The sequence below is a fragment of the Sinocyclocheilus rhinocerous genome, unplaced genomic scaffold (assembly GCF_001515625.1).
Source record: "Sinocyclocheilus rhinocerous isolate Xijiao unplaced genomic scaffold, SAMN03320098_v1.1 scaffold3201, whole genome shotgun sequence".
Classification (NCBI taxonomy): domain Eukaryota; kingdom Metazoa; phylum Chordata; class Actinopteri; order Cypriniformes; family Cyprinidae; genus Sinocyclocheilus; species Sinocyclocheilus rhinocerous.
In genome coordinates, this window is record NW_015662182.1 from 109,689 (window position 1) to 132,122 (window position 22,434).

At 36.9% G+C, this 22,434-nt stretch overlaps 2 protein-coding genes across 3 annotated transcripts in view; both read left to right on the forward strand.

The window, feature by feature from the left end:
* Positions 1 to 14,125, forward strand: part of dbf4b (DBF4B-CDC7 kinase regulatory subunit) — a 16,531-nt gene extending 2,406 nt beyond the window's left edge. Inside the window, exons 2-12 of the mRNA XM_016538027.1 lie at positions 4,549 to 4,664; positions 4,793 to 4,921; positions 5,239 to 5,289; positions 6,263 to 6,329; positions 7,993 to 8,042; positions 8,146 to 8,179; positions 8,345 to 8,390; positions 10,679 to 10,816; positions 10,910 to 11,045; positions 11,192 to 11,325; positions 11,460 to 14,125. Of these exons, the coding sequence (XP_016393513.1) occupies positions 4,549 to 4,664; positions 4,793 to 4,921; positions 5,239 to 5,289; positions 6,263 to 6,329; positions 7,993 to 8,042; positions 8,146 to 8,179; positions 8,345 to 8,390; positions 10,679 to 10,816; positions 10,910 to 11,045; positions 11,192 to 11,325; positions 11,460 to 12,978 (2,420 nt within the window). The 3' untranslated portion in view covers positions 12,979 to 14,125. The remainder of the gene's footprint in view (positions 1 to 4,548; positions 4,665 to 4,792; positions 4,922 to 5,238; positions 5,290 to 6,262; positions 6,330 to 7,992; positions 8,043 to 8,145; positions 8,180 to 8,344; positions 8,391 to 10,678; positions 10,817 to 10,909; positions 11,046 to 11,191; positions 11,326 to 11,459) is intronic.
* Positions 14,126 to 15,182: 1,057 nt separating this feature from the next.
* LOC107727973 (disintegrin and metalloproteinase domain-containing protein 11-like) overlaps positions 15,183 to 22,434 on the forward strand; it is a 52,241-nt gene continuing 44,989 nt past the window's right edge. For both annotated transcript variants that reach the window (XM_016538026.1, XM_016538025.1), the window contains exons 1-2: positions 15,183 to 15,503; positions 15,798 to 15,967. In XM_016538026.1, the coding sequence (XP_016393512.1) occupies positions 15,443 to 15,503; positions 15,798 to 15,967 (231 nt within the window). In that variant the 5' untranslated portion in view covers positions 15,183 to 15,442. The remainder of the gene's footprint in view (positions 15,504 to 15,797; positions 15,968 to 22,434) is intronic.

Below are 22,434 nucleotides of genomic sequence, written 5' to 3' on the forward strand. Positions count from 1 at the left end.
CAAATGTCAACATTGGCTACCAGAAATCACTTACCCCACCTTTAAAAGGACTGTCTTATTGTTTTTGTTTTTTTTAAGTATTTAAATAACCAGGGGACTTTTGTCGAAAATGCAGTTTATCAGAGATCATTCAGTGTAACCGGAATAAGAAGTTATTCTGAAATCAAATAAAAAAACTGTTAGTCATTCGACAGTCTGTGACATCATCAGATGGCACCCTGAAGACCACGTGGTGCTGCAGAAAAGTGAGTTTATTGCTCTTAAATACTTGATAACTTCATCTTTTCATGGTGTGGTAACGTAGGTTACAAAAACACGTCATTCATTCATTTTTTAGAATGAAGAATAAATTAAAATTCATAGCATTTAAACAAGTTCTGCTCGCGTATTTGAAGGTTTCTATTGGATGATTTAGGGTAAACGTCATATTATGCGACTACGCATTACTTTACGAGTTTACTAGAGTTTACTGACTACTTGCTACGTCATGCCTTACAAACAACTGGTGCAACCAAATAATTTATAGATTTAGTTACAAACTAGCTAGTAGTAGTTACTAAGCCTCTAGTGTAGACTTAATGTTCTAATTTAAGTAAGAACTTACGAATGGCTGGTGCAACCCTACTGTTCCAAGAAAATTTCAAACACTGCTATACACACAATGAAAATTTTGTATTTGTAGCTTATGAGGGCGCTGGCAATAAAACTCTCAAAAACATTGTAACAAACCAGCAGATTTCCAAACGATGGAAGACAGGAATTTTGGTGGCTTGCATGACATCACTTTTCCTCCAGATATTTGTAATGTCTTAAAGGTGCAATGTGTAATATTTACAAAGATCTATTGACAGAAATGCAATATAATATACAAAACTATGTTTTCAGAGGTGTATAAAGACCTTACTTAATGTACCGTTATGTTTTTATTACCTTAGATTGAGCAATTTCTATCTACATACACCGCGGGTCCCCTTACATGGAAGTCGCCACCATGTTTCTACAGTAGCCCTAAATGGACAAACTGCTCTACAGAACGCGTTTCGTCACTTTGTTGTTCTTGCGAATAAAACACTGACACAATGATGAACAAGTACATTAACATTCGCAATAACATCGATTTATTGAATGATTAAGTAAATATAATTCCTTAATTTACCTTTGTAAAGAAATCTCATTGCTCTCTGCTGTCTTTACCGACGTCATCTTTACCTGTGTCGAACACCATAGCTTCTCTAAAAGGAGGGGTGAGCGGGGGACTGAGCCGTTGGTTGCAATTCTCAACCTCACTGCTAGATGCCGCTAAAATTTACACACTGCACCTTTACGGCTGAGAAATAAATACAATGCTTAACGGCACAAACGAATGGAACTGATCGATTTAATGTGGAGAGCGCCCCGAATTAGCATATATTTGTTATTATATTATTATAAATACAGTGTTCAATATTCTTACATCATAATTGGAGCACAAACTAATTAGAACGATTTAGACTCACTGTAAAAAAAAAACAACAACGGATATTTGAGTTGACTAAACTTAAAATTTTAAGGCAGCACAAACACTATATATTTTTTAACTCTGCGGCTGCGCTAAATGGGGTGGAGAGTGAACATTATATTAAAGAAGCTGTCATAGTTACAGGGTTTCTTTTAACGGTACAAATCGAGCACAATCGAACGGCACCGGTGTGGACAGCATGGGGTGGAGAGTGACGTCACTGCCCCGTTCTGTGTTGTTATTTCTGAGGACGGGGCATAGATACAATGTAAATTTGAACGGCACAAATCGAGCGCAAACGAATGGCACCGTTTTGGAATGTTTTAGATTTCATGGGGTGGAGAGTGACGTCACTGTTCGTAAAAACTTTTGTTTTCGTTATATTTAAGAAGCGGTCATAGTTACTAAGGCTGGGTAAAAAATATAGATATCTCTATTTTAACCTATTCTCATTTTTACAGAACAATATCGATTCGTTAATCCCAAGAATGGATTAGTCTAGCCTGTTTTCAGTTTTCAACATTGAAGCGCACCTCCCATCCAATAAATTGCAATAAGCTATTGTGCTTTGGTACTTTCAATATAAAAACAAAGTCTCACATTTTAAATCCTGTCCATTGTATTGCAGTATTCAAACAATAAATGCCGTTTTAGCACTGTTTAATGTGGAGTTACAGATCGCTGTAGCGCCTCGATCAACAGACGCAGCAGCGCGTAGCGCAAGTGAACCGATCATCTCCACATTCATATTTTTTTATATTTTTCAGCACAAAATAAACATGACTAAACATCCGAAGGTATGTTAAAAGAAAGAGTACAACTTTACAATCTGTATCCTGTCTCATGTAATCGCTCAATCAGTGTTTCAGCCGCACAAAGACGTCAATATAACGGCTTCGGCTTGTAAACGTCACATTTACCTCAGAAAAAAGCATATTCGGTGACCATAAACTCATTAATCAGCTAGAAAAAAAAACTGTAGAGAGGGGCATTTTGATAAATATATTCACCATATAACATATTCATTATAATTTTTACTGTTCTTCAATGTTTAATTTATGTTTGAATAAACCCATCAAGTTTTTATGACAGCCACCATTTAAATGTTTATAGCCTATTTCAGAAAAACTAATTGAAGTAGAAATATTATGTAATTGTAACGTTATTATTTTAAAAACTTCATTAAGTGTAATTTTAGCAGTTGTATAGCCTACAGATCAGTCCATTTTAACCTTCAATATTATAGTAATGTAGTACCAACTGACTCTCATGTATATTTTATAGCATTAGTTAAGAGATTTTGTTTCCTTGAGAAAATTTGGCATGTAGCCTACTGTATCTGATATATATCCAAAATAATCGATATTGAATTGAATCGAATCGGTAATCGAATCGAATCGCAAGCTTGTGAATGAGAATCGAATCGTATCGTGAAATTTGTGTCTAAACCCAGCCCTAATAGTTACAGGGTTTCTTTTAATGGCACGAACCAGCACAAATCGAGCACAAACGAACGGCACCGGGTTGGAGGGGTTTGGACGGCATGGAGTGGAGAGTGACGTCACTGCCCCGAATTATGTTATTTCTAAGAAGGGAAAATATATACGATGTTCATTTTAATGGCACAAATCGAGCACAAACGAATGACACCAGTTTTGTGCGATTTTACATTATGATTATATATTCAGTGGCATAAAATGGTCTTTAAAATGACAATAATATCGCTTATCGCAATTATTTCTGGGGCAATATATCGCACAACAAAAAGTTGTTAACGTGACAGGCCTATGTGCGATTTAGACGAACTGGGGTGGAGAGTGACATCACAGCTTCCGAAACTATTTTGGTTTGATCTAAGGCAGGAAAATAGATACAGTGTTTGTTTTAACGGCACAAACGTAGCACAAACGAATGGCATAGTTTTGGTGATTATTTCTTTTAATGGGGTGCCAGCTTTACGGAGGTGGGATAAAACTGTGTAGATGTAGTCAGATGACAAAACATCAGTTAATCTTCTTATTTAGAAAAGCATACGAAAGTGGCTCCAACCAAATGGCAAAAAAAATCCAATCTCATATGTGGGATTTTGCTGTTTACTTTCAAGAAGATCTGACCTGATACCAGTGAAAAAAATCAGAATTGGTTCACAGTGTAAATGCAGCCACTGAAACACAAAAGACTGCAGAGTATACAACAATTTGTAATATGCATGCAAAATGTGATGCTGCTGTTTTTATAGTTAGACGAACTGGGGTGGAGAGTGACATCACAGCTTCCGAAACTATTTTGGTTTGATCTAAGGCAGGAAAATAGATACAGTGTTTGTTTTAACGGCACAAACGTAGCAAACGAATGGCATAGTTTTGGTGATTATTTCTTTTAATGGGGTGCCAGCTTTACGGAGGTGGGATAAAACTGTGTAGATGTAGTCAGATGACAAAACATCAGTTAATCTTCTTATTTAGAAAAGCATACGAAAGTGGCTCCAACCAAATGGCAAAAAAAATCCAATCTCATATGTGGGATTTTGCTGTTTACTTTCAAGAAGATCTGACCTGATACCAGTGAAAAAAATCAGAATTGGTTCACAGTGTAAATGCAGCCACTGAAACACAAAAGACTGCAGAGTATACAACAATTTGTAATATGCATGCAAAATGTGATGCTGCTGTTTTTATAGTTCATCATGATTGATTGATGAAGTGTAATAGTCAACTTTTCTTTTGCTTGGGGCCAAGAATTCAATTGATATAAGACACATTTTCATACATACAGTTCAGGAGTTATTGCTCAAAATGCGTTTAGCTTTATTGTGGTTCCCCAGTTGACTGTTCAGGACCAAACAACCATCCTGTCAAGTTTAAAATCTCTAGGTCTTTTGGGCTGCAGGATGCAGTTTTGGGGTACAAACCAATAGGGTTTGTAGCACTTTGCACTTGAGCCCATAATAACAATAATATTTAATAATAATGAATAAAGCAATTCCATTATTTTTGAAGACCCTCATAGATGAACTGACATGCATAAAAGCATTCCTAAACCTGTTTCAGTTAAAATGATGACTGGAGAACTTTCGGGTGGTTTGAGGGGCCAATCCTTCTACCTGCATGACGTGAAGAGACATCAGTCCGTCACACTCGCTGACATCATCAGCCGTCTGGGAGGGGTGAGAGATATCATTTTGTCATTCATCTGTAAATGAAGGACAAAACAGGAATTGTAGTAATTGTTGCCCTGTATGCAAAGTGATGTTAAATGGTGCATCTCATCCTGTCTGTTCACTGTTTCCAATAGAAAGTGGACAGTTTTCTCACCAAGGATGTGAATGTGATTGTGACGGGCATTAAAGAACCTCATAGTGATTTGCAGGTGGATGGTTCATGTACTGCAGGGGGGAAACAAAGTGGAACCCCCAAACCTCTGGTGTGTATGCAATACTTAAATTTTGTTCTTGTCTATAATATAATGTATGATGTGCTATCAGTAGATTGTTTGAGGAGCTTTTCATGCTGAGTTCTGGTTCCTCCCAAGGTCACTACTTTAAACCTAAACATTTTAGACAGTTTTTTTTCTTGCTACAGTCACAGAGGGTATGAAGGCTTATATTTTCTACAAAGCTACTTTGAAATGGTATATTAAGAAAATGCTATAGAGGTGAATTGAAATATGTCTAAAAGGTTCATGCAGGGATGTTTAGTAGCTAATAAATAATGTCTTTTAAATGTCTTTTTACCCTCAAGCTTTGTGGCAGTCGTGGAAAAGCATTACTGGAAAAAGCAATCGACAGAAATGTAAGTCCACTCCTAAATATTTGCATAGAAAATTCCCTTTCTTATTTATTTTACTTTAATGCAATGTGTTTGTGTGCATGTGCTCCTACTTGTAGTCTCAAAATGAATCCTTCATAATCTTCATTTACATTGAAAATTTGTAAAAGTTTTAGGATTTGACAAATGTAAAACAAAAAAACTGCACTACAGGGGGTATGTGAGGGTATTAAAAATAAAGATAATTTAAACTATGGCTGGGCAAAAAATCAAATGCGATTTTCATGCGCATCTCGTCAGTAAAGCCGCTTCTGGTGATTAGTAGTTAATCTTCAGCACGTGCTTTCAGATGGAGCGGCATTTACTACACAGAGCCGTAGATCACTGACAAGCTACATAAAATCGCGTTCAAAATCGGCAATGAATCGCCTGCGATTTTGAACGCGATTTTGTGTAGCTTGTCAGTGATCTACGGCTCTGTGTAGTAAATGCCGCTTTTTTGCACAGCCCTAATTTAAACATAAAAATGTATATTGTTTTGCATTAATAAATGCAGTTACTAATAATCCCGCTCACAAAATGTAGTTGCAATGGCAGAAAAAATTGTCACAATTATTATGAAAATAATTGGATCAAGTTATTAAAAATGCAAAATCAAAGAATGTTCACTTGTGCTTTCTGCCCTTTGAACCCAACTGTATGTTGTACCAAATGTCTGGTAGCCAATAAATTTATTTGATGTTCCAAACATGACAATAATGGATAGTATAACAAAAAATCCTTTCTTGCTGCCTTTTGAAAATGCAAGTTTTTTTTTGTTTGTTTTTTTTGACGAAACTGGATATTGGATAAATCCAATCTGACCCCTTCAGATAATAAAATACTTTTTGCTCAGTCATAATGCTACTGCTATCAGGATTTATGTTAGGACCTCTCAGTTCTTTGATTTTGCATTTTTATTTGTTGTTAACCGTTGAGTGTTTTTTGTTGTTTGTAGGAGAAGTATCAGAGCAGTGTGCTGGCAAATGCTCGTTCGTGGGGAGTCAAGGTCTACAATGTAGATGGTATCCTTTCATTTACCTGCGCTCAACAATATCATATATATATATACACGAGTCACATGGGCTGATTTTGGAGTGGCATTTTAAAGTTTGACAGCCCCATTCCTCTTTTACATTCATCATACTTAAATGTAAGGATTTTTTTTTTTTAAGAATTCGACCATTTGTGTCAATTCAAAAAGTCAAAATGGGGTTAGGAATGACATGTAGTCACACAGTAAAGACAATTTCAGTTTTTATATGACTTTGCAGTTGTTGTTTTTTTTTAGTTGTTTAATAAGTGAAGCTCAGAAAAAACACTTGGTTACGCAAGCGTTATGTTAAGGATCATGTAAAGAAAATGTACAATAAATCTATAATTACAGCATACCAGTTTCTCTCAGTACTCATGCAGTCTTCTACTGACTTACAAGAAGTCAACACTAGAGAGCACCATATGTACAGTTTGATTTTAAATTTCAATGAATGTGGGATTCTGCTTATAGGACTCTGTTGTGAACCCCTGTTATTAAAGGGGTCCTATTATGCTTTTCCACTTTTTTTAATTTAAGTCAGTGTGTAGTGTGTATGTTTGGGCATAAAAAAGATCTAGAAAGTTAAAAATGTCAAAGTCCACTCCAAAGGGAGATGTTTCGTTTTTTTTAAAAATCCCTTTTCAAGAACTACAACGAACGGCTCGTTTGGACTACAGCGTTGGTTTCCGGGCTTTGGGGTATCACAAGGCGTCTCATTAGAATATCATTAAAAATAATTCCCGCCTACAGAAATTCGAATGGTTGGGGGGTGGGGAGGGGCGAGGTTGTGGTTAGAACGCTTGGTTGAGTGAGTGCATCAGACGAGACGACGAAGAAGTGCTGCTGCAGAGTTAGTGCATCAGAGAAAACGAAGAAGAAGAGCTGCTGTGCTGTAGCGTAACATTTTCGGCATGTCTAGAACAATTCTTAGAAGTACAACACGACATAGCTGGGCGCCGCGGACAGATGCCGAACGGCGCCGCCGGTGTGCCTACACTCATAGAAAATAAAGTATTTGAATTTTAAAGACGTGGCGCGACGCTGCGCTTCTCGTCCGGTGTGCGACTGCTTGAAATGCTGTTTTTTTTTTTCACCTCCATGCCCAAACATCTTTGTTTGGGCTTCCGAAAGCGGATGATGTCAGGAAACAGTGGTTGCAATTTATTTTTTTAACTCTGTCCCTGAGCATTATAACCCCAATTTTCTATTTTGTGCTGGGCATTTTACTGAGGACAGCTTCCTTCAACACGAGGGAGTACAGTGCCGGATTCGCCAAAAAGTTTTTGTTGAAAGACGGAGCAAGGGGCGTGGCAGTACTGAAACACCGTCTAAGCTGTTCGCCAATCACAACGCACTGGGACAGCTAACCAATCACAACACATTTTGTTTTTCGGAAGGCGGACCTTCATCAAAGCCGGAACTAATCGAGCCGTTTGTGCCAGGCTGGGGAGAAAGGTATTTTAATAATGTAAATTATGTGAAAAATAATGCGTTTTTCGAACCACCAAGCATGAGAGCATGTTCTAGTACACCCCCAAAACAAAATCAAGACTTTGTAAAAGAGCATAATAGGACCCCTTTAAATAAGTTAGTAACACAGTTAAAATTTGTACTGGACTGTGAGTGTTGTTTTTTCTTAACGTCAATGACAGAATTTCTAAAGTTCATCAATCATCTAAATCAAAAAATGAGGGCAGCTAAGGTAATTTAATTAATTGTTAAAAGTGAATTAATACTGTTATTATGAGTTTCTTATCAAAATGATTTTCTTATTCACACCAATTTCACACTTTCTTTCCAAACAGAAAAGAAGCAAACTAACAGCTCCTCATGTGAAAGGTTTGTCAACTACTTAAACATGTACTACAGTACTTCTTGTTGTGATTGTTCTATACTAAATATAAGTCTAGCTTTAATATTTTTTTTACACCTCTATACCTGAGAAACCTGAGTGTAGAGGTGGCGTATGCTCTGGAGCATTAATACACCTGTGTCTTCACACAGCTGGAGTTTTGAGAGGTCCTTATCTGAAAGTGGAGGACTCCAGTCGGTGAGTTTTAGACCTCAGTCTTATTCTCTTAACTCTGCTTTCCGTTTAGATGGTAGTTTAGGTACTTTATACTGTATTTTACACTGTATTTAATTTTAAGTGAAACAATAGGTTGTCTCAGCCTCTGGAACTGTGATCAGATAATGAGTCAAGAAGTTGTCAGTTGTAGCTGATCTCTGGTTCATTCATGACTCTGAAAATGGGAAGTCAAGTCTTGTATATTACATTGTGTGTACAGTATTTATGTGCAGTGTGCTCTGGCTGTGCGCTGAACATTATTTCAAATGTAGATATAGTAGTAGTAATAGTGTATATGGCTGAAATGGTATGAGTGCTGTTATGCTTTTTCCAGTCATAGCCAGTGTCTCTTTAATGAAATGAGTGGATTGTCTGCTGTCAGATTTTATTTTATGTGCTTATTTTGATTTGTCTTTATTTTTAAAATCCCAATAACTCTGGTTTTTATAAACACAATATGTTATACTTGACTCTTTCCATTGTAAAACTGTTTTGGTCTCCAGGCCCATTAACAAGGTGAATGTTTCAGCCCAGGTCACTGTAGATGTTTTAGAAAAGTTAATTAACAAAATGCATGCCGCACCCTTGGGGCGGAAAAAGTATCGGAAAGGTATCCTTTCCCTCCCCTGCTGAGGATCTGTGTGCACAGGGCAGCTCTTGGCTAATGAAAAGAACTATTGTGTTTTGAGTCTGTTTGGCACTGCTGTCAGAAAGTGATCCTACAAAGATCCTTGTGGATATGGGTGATTAAGCCAATATTATACATTATGCAGTACATTTATTTTTTTTTGCATACCACAAATACTACAATGACATATAAAAAGACAGATGAAATTAAATGTCATTTTAGCGTCCTCAGCAAAAAACACCAATACATTTTCTCATAGATTTCATTATTTGGCTGCACATCAGATTTTGTTAAACACATTTAGGTAACACTTTACAATAAGGTTCTGTATGTTTGCATTACTTAAGTCCAATAACTAACATGATATGATTATAATACTTTTACATGCATAAGTATGGTATTGATTTTACTCAGAACTACAGAAAGTTATCAAAAGATTAATTTAATCATTTAGCAGAAATATGTGTTGACATTTACTGCTAATTAACTGTATCAACAGCACCAGACGCATCTGTTCTTTCCCATTTGGAATATCATTTATCTCCACCTTACCAAACTGCTTAGACTCCGATCATTGTCAAGTTCTTAAACTCAAAAGATTTTAAACTTAAACACAATACTTTCAAGTGGCATTATGCTTATTAGAGGCTCAAGTTTGATCATGACAGCAACACTGATGGCCCGGGCTGGTTTACAGGTGTGCACAAAATCCATTCATCTTTGTACTTCTCAACCCGGCTTTTACAGAGATTGTGAAGAATGCAACAGATCATTAATTTTGAATACAATATCTTCAATATTACAGTCACTGTGTTTGTGTGAGCACCTTCACTTTAATCTCCCAAAAGCATTAATTACTAGTTTTTAATGCAAGGATTGCTTTACTACGAAGTCTGCACATCTTATCCAAGTTAAGTTTTGCACAACAAAACAGAAGTATAAATATTCAGGCATCACAGTTATAATGTGTCACATGCTTATGTCAGCTAATTTAGTTCTTGCTTCCCTGTGTCCTCAGTGGAAAAACGAAGTTAGAATTTGTATAGAAAGATTATAGTTCCACAATGGATTGATTTTAGTTCAGAATTTTTGTTTAGTTCTACATTTGTATGGAAAATTCCTATCGCTGGTAGTCTATTTATTAATGTGGATGTAGCATATGTGAGTCCACACTGTATTAAAATGGCTTGAAATATTCTGTATAGTGTCATGTTAAATCTCCATTCAGAGTTGGATTAATTTTAGAAGTTAACTTTGTCAGTTATATAAAAACATAGATTAGTCTAATCTGGTTCCAAAAAGTACACCTTAACTAATTGATCAGACTAGCTTATTAATATAGTGACTGTGTTATGAAACTGGCCTCTCATCTAAAAAATCATTTAATAAAAGCAATTTAAAGATATTTAAAAGTGAAATGGTGAAGATAAACATTGATTTAACAAAAGAGAAAAGTTTTCACTAGTTACAGCAAATAACAACACGTTTTCCCTCATTCAAATTTTGACATTTTAATCTGAAATCTTGATGTTGAGAAGAAATGTTGGTATCCATTTATCATCTACCTAAATATTTCCCAATTTAAATGTTGTTCAAAGATGCTTTTTATTTTGTTAATCCTTATGGTTTTGGTTTTAAACAGGAAGTTCAGACCATACTATGCACAGACTCTGAGTTTCCCAGTGATGAGTTTCTCAGGAAAATGTAGCCCTTTTGAGCCCCTCATTCCTCGGCAGTCTGGTAGAAGCAAAGATGTAGATTCCAGCAAGGACAATTTCAGGTATGTTCTTTTGAGTTTTTTTTAGAAGTTGGAAATCAAGTCTACATTGTCACTTTAGTCTGTAATTTTTTATTTATTTATTTTTTTAATCAGGAAGAAAGAAGAAGCCACTAGCAGCTGCCATAAGTTACAAGCGCCACTTACTGCAAGCGCCACACACAGAGGCCCAACTAAGAAAAGTTCAGGCTATTGTGAGTGCTGCCACATGGTCTACAAAGACCAGTATGAGGTGAGTCCATTTGGTATTTTGTTTGCAAATATTGAGTGACAGCAAAAAAAATTCTGTAAGATCTTTTAATATCAGTTACTACAAGGCACTGTTTAATATGCAATCTTTGATTTAACTTTTGACATCAAATTCTCTTTCATTTTTAGCACTTGCAGTCTGAAATGCATCATTCTTTCATTCAAAATGACCGTAACTATGCTGTAGTAGACCAGCTAACGGCTGCCATGGTTGCTAGCTTTGTTTGTAATCCAAATCTAGAAGTGGATCCAACGCTGATCAAGTAAGGGGCAATTATACAAATGCTTTCTTTGCTTTGAAGCAGTTCACGTGATATGTTGACTTTGTCTTGTTGACAGTACGACATTGAATGTTAGACTTTTTCTCAGTATTCATTGTGTTCATCATTCCCCTCAGGTCATCGACAGGCTTCTCTCAATTACAATTGTGTAATTTAACTGAGATGGTGCAGAATACTGTCAGCGAGAATGAAAAATCTCTTCAGGCTCCACTGGTTCAAGAATGTGATCGTCTACTGGCAATTACTGACAACAGAGGAAACCTCTTTCCTAAACATATCCAGAGTCCACCTGGTCAGCAAAATGCAACCTCGCATCCTACAATGCAAAATAACTCTCCTGATCCTCTTGGCAATGTCAATTTAGGCCTTTACATCAGCTGCACCACAAATGTTCAGGACTTTCAATCTGGTGTTCTCTGCATGGATATAGTCTCGCATCACATTCCTCCAAAATCCCAGTCAATAGAGAAGAAACCCAAAAGCCTTTCTTCTGTCATACTTTCAGAAGCTCCATCTAAAATGCTCACTCTAAGCTCTTCCGGAGACAACAAAATCCCATGCATCATCAAGGTTCAAGGTTTAAAAATGTGCTCAAACAGCCCTAAGATGCTACTCCAGCGAGGTGAAGATGATAATTCTGAAAGTTGTGGCCAGTATGTGTTGGACCATAGAAAGTTGCCTTCAACAAAACCGTCACTGAAATCAGCCCAAGATATTTTTGGGACTCCAGAGTTAGGCATCTCTTACTTTTCATTACCACATACTTTACCATTTCCACACTTGTCAGATTACCCATTTTCTATAGTTAACTTAAAAAAGCGCTGTAGGTCCTTCACTCCAAGTCCAAAACTTGCCAAGAGAAGAAAGATTAATCAAAGTGAAAAGCCAAACCCAATTCAGGGGGTTTGCAGTGTTTCCTGGATAAGACGGTACTCATCTGTACTTTCCACCATGCCATGTTTACCGGTCTCCAAGGTGGGTTTTACAACAGAGATGAATAATCGAACTGGAGGTAGCATACTAGCAACTCATGAATCATCACTGAATGAGTCCTCTCTTGTGAATCAGATCCCAACGCAGCTTTCCCTAAAATATTTTACTGCCAGTACCCACTGTATTCCTCATCAAGTTGACCAACAGGACAATGCTGCAAATCAACCCTGTGTCCATGTTAAGCAGTCACATGAATTGTCTCCAATCAAAGATCCAGTGGAATCCCGAATAACCACTTACTCATCTGATTTGGATCCTCCTCAGTTGGTTCCATTTTTCCACGAAGACCATCAACTCCAGTGCCATCAGCTTCATGATCCTCCCGAACTGTTACCCTTTTTTTGCCATACACCGGAAGATACTTTCCATACATCAGTCAGTAAAGCCTCAAACAGCTCATTCCTGTCACACTCCGGAGCCTCTGTTTGCATTGAATCTGCTCTCCTCCCTAACCTCACGTGGTCCACGGCCTCTTCTGAGTCCGATTGGGATTCTGGCCTGTTGTCATGGTTTGCGGCTGGAGTTCCTCTTCAGAATAAAGGGGCACATGATGACCTGGGTCTGTTATTACAAAAGCCACACAGTGGCATGCAGGATGGGAGCTATACATCACGATTGTGCTCCATACTGCAACCCTCTTGATTCATATCATTGGGATTGAAGTTGCACCAATCCAACAATTGCGACTGTTGATGAATTCAATCCTAAAGCATTTCTTCATTCTCCATTCTTAGTAGTCCTCATTTTTCACTTCTACAATTAAATTAAGATGACTACCAATAATAAGAAATAAGACTAATGAATGAATTGTTGTTTGTTTTTCATGAAGAAGAATGTATTATAGAGGTGTGCCTAACTCTGCAGCTAATGGATAAATAATTTCCTCTTTTTCGCATGTGTTCTATTCATGAAGACTGCTCACTATTTTTTTTTCTTCTGGATAATGAAACCGTCTTGTCTTACATCAGTATTGATTTATATATTTTTGTTAAGAATATTGAACAGTGTTTGTCTCTCATTATGCAATATCTCGCCAAAACCAAGAAAACAATTAGTTTTAATTAACAGCTGGCAAGTATTTTATGCTTTTCTCTTTGAGTGACCTCCATGACTTCTCTTATGGCTCTCTCTTGCCCTGAGTGTTGACCATGACTTTTCAGCGGAAATATCCGGGAACATGTGCTGGTATTGAGAATTTAATGAGGCTTTGCTGGAGGGGCATTATCGAATTAGTTTAAGTGCTGTGTCTGGCCTCTCTCCAGTTTAGAGGCAGTGTTGATGGTAGAACAATGCCATGGTGGTTTTTGGAGAACATGCAGGATAGGATGTACTCTGAAGGCAAAAATAATTTTTAAAAGACCTTTCAGATTTCCTGTAAATGTGCATCAGTTGATGTGGCAGCATGACTGGTACAGTGGGCAGTGTTTTAATTATTTGATGTCAATTAATGTTTTAAGGCATCGTTTAGTGACAGAACATTCCTATTGCAGAAGTTCTGAAAGGGGTATAGAGCTTGTACCACTGATGTCCATGTAGAATCACTAAAATCTTGTGCTTGGAGGATTTTCCATAAACACTGGAAATTAGCTTTGTTAAGGCCTTAGGACAGTAATACATGTTTTAAGACAAAATCCTGAATAAATGTAGAGTTCTACAATACATTTTTATTATTATTTTACTGTATCATGAATTATTTTGATATTTGTACAGTTGTATTTCAAAAGCTGTTTACTTCCATTCTAGATGCCAATTTAGCACTGTTGAATTGTGTGCATGCTCATTAAAATTAGCTAAGACAAATGGTCAGTTTGTGTGCTGCTTTAGGTTAAGCATTGACTTGTTTTGAATTAAGTTATCCCCTAACCTTTGCTAGTCTGTTTACTAGTTTCATCTTCCTTTCTTTCTTTCTTTCTTTCATGTGATATTGTAATAATATGGTATATTTTTAAATGCATTTGAAGTAATTCAGTAATTCTATGGGATGCTGTATCACACAATGAAATGCACCCAGAAGCAACCAAATCAGTGTTTTTAAACATTTATTTTTTGACTCCCTGTTTGATCGAACAATGAAAAGTTAAGACATTCTTTTTCTAACTACTACTCAAAACATACAATGTTATACTTTTAAAATTACATCCATATGGCATACTCCTTCACAAACTATACTTGTAAAATGTATTAAAAAATATATAAGTAGGTAGCATGCCATTAATCCATTCTGCCATATTCGGATTAAAAAAAAAATCTATAAAATATTATGCTACATCAGCAATTTCTCTCCCATCAGATTAATGTCTTTATCATGTTCCCTGAATAGTGTACCACGTGCTGTTCACTATGAATGCTTTAGAGTTGGAGATGGGCATCATGGTTTTATGAGTAAAGATTAGTACAGATCGATTTAGTCCTCAGGCATGAGAGATATTGCTGAGGACGAGAATATTTGATATGCTTTTTATCTCGGATGAGGTCGGGTTCTCGCTCCAGGACACGCACGCACACACACACACACATTTATCTCACTTTTAAACCACTTACAAAATCATACAATGCGCGCTGTTGTGCATGACAGCTGTATTGTAATTAATTGATTGTAACTGATGATATATATCGGCCTATAGCCTATTTTATTTAAAATCACAATATTTAATTGTAATTATATATATGTTATATTTTGCAGTTAATGCAGCTATAGGCTAGCCTACTGCATTTTATGTGAATGTTGTGTATTTTAATATGTGTGTCTTTTTTAAAACGTGATATTTGTTCCAGGTTACAGAAGTGGAATTTCACTGTGAAGTGAAGGGGAGGAGGAGAGTGGGAGGAGGTGCGGGTGGGAGTCCCGCAGAAGGAGCTTTTCAATCCCAACATGAATTCCACCCGCAGTCTCTGACCGACAACACACGAGCCATATAAGCAGACATCACGGCGCCTCGCGCAAGCCGATACTTTCTGAAGTCTTTCCCATCAGCGTTTGCCTGTTTTCCACGGATGCCCTTAACGTCTTCCTCGTGACTTCAACATCGCCGCGGAACGGGATGAGGCGGTAAATGTCGCGTTTCGCATCTTTTCGCTCCGGTTGAAGCCGCAGGAGTATGTGATCATGTTGGCGACGCGCTGCCTCCTCCTGTGGGCTGCGGTCACCGCGCGACTCGCCGTGACAGGTGAGCGACGAACGCCGCGTTGGGAGCGGGTCCGTGATATTAGCACAAGCTCCATCGGTGTAGCTATTTATGTATAATGTGCGCCAACAGGTGCAACGATTTCTTCATTTTACGGATTGCCCCGTTTTCTGTCACGGGCATGGCTGTGAATTTTCAGCGTCGCGCCAGAATACGCAGTGATGCCGCAGGCTAGCTAGAGTGTAGTTGCTGTAAACGCATAGGAATGACTAAAACATAGAATCATGGCTTTGACGATTGTCTTACAGTTTTTATGCATGTGTCCTATATTGAAAGGCTGGGGCAGCAGCATCAAGCGGGACGGAGCGGAACGGGGACGCGAACAGAACGCGTATGCTGAGGAGCTCACGCAGCCTCAGCGGCTGCTGCAGCGGACTGACGCGGAGGAGGAGCTGCCGCACGGACACTTGGGTACTCTAGTAAAGATTGATGCTGATGGAGCGCATGTGAGTGACTCTCCACTGATAGTATGAAATCAAAATCGACCCCTTTTACTTTCTTAATTCACATTTTTCTTGTCTTATAATGAACGATACATGTGAAAAAAAAAAAAAAACAGCCATCTATTTTCTTCCTAAACTTTCATCATAATATAATTGTTACGGATGGAAGGATATAAGAAGGCAGGGTCGGATCCAAGTGCAGCTTTAATGTCACAGCGACCGTCAAAGGCAGTAGGTCAAAACACAGGAACAGACAGATTAGACTCAGGCTCAGGAATCGCTAGGCACGGCGCAGTAGCGAACAAACAGACAATCATCAACATAATCACAATACTTCGCAGTGAGTGTGTGTGTGAGAGCAACCTTTATAGTGCTCCAGATAGACAACAGGTGTGTGTGTAATTAGTTCCAGGTGCGGGGCTTGTGGGAAATGTAGTCCATAGTGAGAGCTGACTGATATTGTGACAATAATAACTTGCTCCCTCTCTGGCTGATGTCACCAAGCTCTTCTATTTTCCATCCCCTCCCTTCCAACTACCTGGCGTGTCCGAATTTGTGTACCATTGAGTATTACTGCATTTGATGAAAACTTCTTCCGTGTTAATTATACATGTAGTAGGCTGCATTTGCCACTCTGGCATTGTCATGTGATCTACAAATATTCTTTCTCACTTTGAAACATATACAATTAAGGATGTGCAATGGGTTGTGAATACTCTTTCATGTTTTATTCTTTTTTTAAAGAGGCCATGATTTGAAAACTCAATTTGAAAACTTTTGAGGCTTTTAGCGTGTTAATGAAATATTTTGCTTATTTTGATGCTTCTGGCTGCCAATAACAGTGTAATATTCTCAGCTCTTTGCTCAGCTCTCCATCTGGGCCTGCACCAGATGCATTCCAAGGTTCCACATGTACAAAAATCTCTGAATCTTCCAAATACTATGGCATCTAATTTATGCACTAAATAAATAAAATGGTATAACCTATTGCTGTGATTGCCATAGACACATCTCCCTCTGATATTCAGATTAATAATGTACAGTTTTTTAATTATTATTTTTTTATTGATCCCTAAATCATTGCATTTGACTCCCCATATCATGAACATGTGCTTTCAGGCTTGATTAATAACATTCTTAGCAATTTTCTTCCAAACCCCATGTGTCATGAAGACTGCTGACTAGAGCTGAGAGAGAACTGGCACTGAGCCCTTTTCAGAGTGGTAAAGTGCACATTAAAGGTTCTACTTGTAAATATATACTTTAATGTAATATTGGCTTCTTGCTGTAGAGGAGGGTGGAATATTAACAGTTGGGGGAAGAGTAAACGGAGCTGTGTTGGTATAGATCTGTAAAGGGTTATTTCACACAAAAATGTAAATTCTGTCATTGTTTACTTCATCTTGATTCCTGAAACCTGAGAGATTTCTGTCCCTCTATTAAAAGTCCATGTAAGCAAAAAAAAAAAAACATAATATGAACTGAGTGGTCTTCTGAAGGAAGCTCAACCATACTTGTTTGACACATGAAAACAAACCTCATTGGTTCTTATAGGGTGTATGTTTGAGCTTCCATTTACCATATTTGATATGCTCTATGCTTGTGCATAGATCAGTGTTTTATATGTGAATAAAAGCCTAAATTAAATAATCATATAAAGTGATTGAAGACTTGGATTAAACCACTTGATTCATATGGATTACATTTACAGTGTTTTTATGGACTTTTTGAATTATCAGCATTTTGGTTACATTGACTTTCAATTGCGGTACAGAAATCTGGTTTAATTAAAACTGTCTTCATTTGTGTTTCGAAGATGAACAAGAGTCTTTTTGGTTTAGAATGGCAGAGTGAGTAAATGATGAGAGAATTTTCATTTTTGATTTTAAACCCTTTAATAACACTGAATAATTAACTAATAATGACATCATTACAATTAGAATTACAATAGTATATATTTTATAAAATGATTACAACATACAGTATTGCATTTATACAGAAATTATATTAATATAAGTTAAAGGGGTCATATGATGCTTTTTTAAAGATCATTATTAGATACCTTACATTTAAGTATCTCTGCATTTTTTTTTATCCATCAACAAAAATAGTTCCAGAAGAAGGCAGGAGGACATTACCTTATAATACAGTACCAAAGAGGCAACCACCAAAATATGACATGACACTGAATGCTGGGGCCAGACTAGTTGAAACTTCAATAAACCCACTTACTAATGATTGTTTGAAGAGTTCAGTAATCGCTTCAGGTTTTCCAGCTCTAGGCAAGGCAAGTTTATTTATATAGCACATTTATACACAGTGGTAATTCAAAGTGCTTTACATAAAAGGAGTTTAAAACAATCATAAAACAGATGCCTCAGAAATAAGAATAACAATAAGTTTCGTTTATCCTTTATTGTCTTCTTTAGGGGAAATTTGTCTTGAGCAATCAAGAGAGCAGGTCACCATACAACAATTCACTATACAATCACACTTCATCCATACAAAAAACAAATCAAAGGAAAGAATACAACTTGATTTAATTGTATTAAAACTGTTAAGAGTAAAAAGAGAGGAATACTTGAATAAAATTCACTGCAATCATTCGGACGTAGCAGTGCTCTTCCTGGTCTCCATTTTCCAAGTTTCATAATACTGTTAAGCATTCCATGAACAATGAAATACTTTTATAAACATAAGTTTGTTTTACACATCCACCATCTTCACTGCCAGAAATATGTGCAAAAACTGTACTTTTAGGGGTTCAACAGCTGTCACTGGGACAGTTCCCTTATAAGGACATCTTTGTATCTTATCTTAATATTAGTGGAATTGTAATATACTGTATACCCTTAAGGTATTATGACTTTTTCAGAGATAAATATGCCACTTAGAGGGTATTGCCCCAGTGACAACCAGTTTTTGCACATTTTTGTTTGATGATTTTTGACTGAACTTCAGTGGCTTGATTGCTCTTTGTGATTTGATCTAAATTATATATCTTAGATGACAGCATAATTTTGCTGCTTACCTTTTAAAACAGTCTTTGCATCAGGAGTGCACATATTGTTTAGTTAACTGAAATTGTCTGGTTTTGGTCTGGCCGTCATGATGCAGTGAAATCCAGGCAGTCGAGTAAAATGATTATGTCAGAGATACATTTTAGAAGAAGGAATATGTCTGGTGTTGTATGTATGATGGTGTTTGTGTCTAATAAGAAAAGGTCAAATAGATTTATCCATTATGTCACTCATCCATTATGTCATATGTTGTTGTGAGATCAAGCTAGGTCATCGTGACCAGTCAAATGTTGAGGTTAAAAATAGATGTGTGGCTAGACATGGATTTCACACCTTTAGAATAAATATAGCAAAATAAGCACTTTCAAATATCATATTTTACATATTACCAAAACACAGTTTCTGGAAAAAGAACATCTAGTACCATTGGTGACTAATTCTGAGAAGCATTATTACTCAGGCAGTAGTTGGAAGATGTCCAATATCTAACAAAACACCAGTGAAGAAGATATAACTTTCAAACATTTATAAAATATGCATAGCATACATATTTTTTGGAGAATATGATATGAAAATCAAGGAAATATAACAACATTGATTATTTGGATACATCAGACATTGATTTTTACTGTTATTGTTTATTGCAGTTATTGATGCAGATATTGCTGATTTGCTGTTGCTGATGTTATTGGTTACTATTAGTATCATGCATGTAATTCATGCATGCATTCACCCAAAAATGAAAATGTACTTATTCTCAGGCTATCCAAGATTGTGTTTCTTCAAACTCAAATTTAGCATTACATCACTTGGGTCCTCTGTAGTGAATGGGTGCCATCAGAATGAGAGTTCAAACAGCTGGTAAACATATCACAATAACCTTGTGAAGTGAAAAGCTGCGTGTTTGTAATAAATTCACTGTTAAGACGTTTTAGGACGTTTTAACATCAAACCGTTGCTTCTGGCTAAAGTACAAGTCTTCTTGGCATAATTTTGTTTTCTCCAGTGAAAAAGTCATATCGTCTGAATCAGGAGGGAAACATGCACAGATCAAGCACTGTTCACAAGTGAAAACAGTCCAAAACAGTTCAAAACAAATATATCAGTGAATTTTGATTTGAGAGGACAACAGGGGACAGACTTTTTCACTGGAGGAAGTGTTCTTTATGGATTATGGACTATTTTGGCCAGAAGTGACTGTTTAAAGTTAAAATGCCTTAATTAATGATGGATTTGTTTCTTGCAAACACACAGCTTTTCACTTCACAAGACATTCATTGATTGACTGGAGATTTGCCGACTACTCGAGGATTATTGTGTGATGTTTTTATCAGCTGTTTGGACTCTCCATCGAATCCATTGGTAAGCATGTGATGTAATACTAAATTTCTGCAAATCTTTATCTTTGATTGCATTTTTGGGTCCTTTAAAGTTCGATCACATTAGCAAAATTTGGTGAAATTTCATGGCAAAAAGGTCCGTTGTCTGTTGTCAATAATCTTGTGCCCTCAAGTGAAATCTCATTTGTGTGGATTCCTATTGGATTTCACCTGTGAAAATTCACTGAACAACAGTAAATGTGACCGCACCTTTAGTACGCAAGGGGAGTGGGGTTCAAATCCTGGTTTAACATATTTAATTTTATATTTTTCTATTATAAACCAAGTGAAATTGCAACTGCATGGATTCTGTGTGCATTATATACAATGATGAATGGATTTAAACCATCAACTCCACAAGGGTAAATGGTACCTTATTGATGCTTTTGGAAGCATGTTTTGTGAATCAGAAGGTGTTCTAATAGTTTATCTGAAAAACACGCAGAGTTCCTGTGTTTACACTGTTGTACTCAACCACCCAGTCAGCCAACCAAACAGGCATTTTCACATATGAATAAATATTGAATATCTCATTAAATGCTAAAACTCTTCAGTGGTCTTGACAAATTAATCTTTTGTAAAATTTTGGTGCCCAGCCACTGGAAAAACTCTGGGAACTGCGGGGAACGTGCTGCGAACAAAGAGAGCTCATAAAATATTTTAACTTCAATCAAATTTTTATAGCTGTAATATTCAGGATAATGTACAGTCGTCCGGTTGTTATTGCAAAATTGGCTTTACAATGGGGTCCTCAGCATTTATTTGCTTTAACATAACGTATTTACACACTACCCATCCATGTCTGTATTTGATCGAACCTACTGTACAGTGCTAGACTGTAGTTTTTGAATGATTTATTCAGTACAATTAATGAGTGTGGATGCACTCCCCGCTTCTTGCATTGAGGCAGGTATTTGTTTTCGTGCCTTCGACTGCAAGTATTGCAAGGTGATCGCATTTCACACCCACACCGTTCGTCTCCTGTAACCAGGGGTGCAATATATACCACCTGTCTGTCAAAGGCCATTTTATATGCTCATAACCTTGAGCTGCCTCACCTGACACTGGTGTAGAGCACACGACAACCCTACGTGACCGTCCCTCACCCGACATCTTCTGTCTGAATCTGTACTGTGTCACCTATTCCCTCTCTCTCCCTCCACTTGCCTGTCAAAATCTCCACTGTCCTTTCTCATAAAGGCAAAAAAAGTCAGCTCAGTGAGGAAAACATTTAGGCGGGACTTTGATTTGGAGGGTGAAGTGTGTTGTCTATGCCAAGTGGTTGGAGGGGCTGGTTTGATGATGTCGGTTTAAAACAGAGAAGCTGCAGAGGCAGAGCATGAGAGCAAGTTACATTTTGATTGAAGATTAAAAAGACAAATATTTGTTGGTTGAAAACCGATTTAGTTGCTGTTGGTTTCTAGTAGTCGCTCTTGTTTTGATGTGGTATCCACTTGTATCAGGGGGCTGCATCTCCCACCAGCAGAATGATCTCTGTCACTAGAAATTGCTAACTCACTGCAAATCACTGACCTCTCGCTAAAGCAGCATCCAAACTGAAATGAATCCTAAGCAGTGACTGATTTGAACATTCTACATACACAACTCCACTTGATTCAAAACGAGTTAACATTTACATTTTTACATTTACATTTATTAATTTAGCAGATGCTTTTATCCAAAGCAACCTATACAGGAGGAATACAAAGAGCAATTTTTTTTATTAGTTTAGCATGTTCCCAGCAAAAATGTGTGCTTATTTGTACTGAATGTGCACTTAATTTTTTTTTTATGTACTTGCAGATAATGTAATATTCATGAAATAAAAGCCAAAATTAAGTGTACTTAGAGTACACTTTCATGACTGTACACCGTTTTTAGAAAGTGCATTTTTTAATAATGTAACATTACAAGTTTTACTTTAAAGTACACTTTGTTTTAATAATCCTTTGTCATGCTTTAAAGAAGTATGCTTTGTTTGATATGTTGACTAACATACTAAAGCACTTGTAAATATACTAAATTAGATTTTCATCATTACAAATGTGTCATTACAAATATAATTAATGTA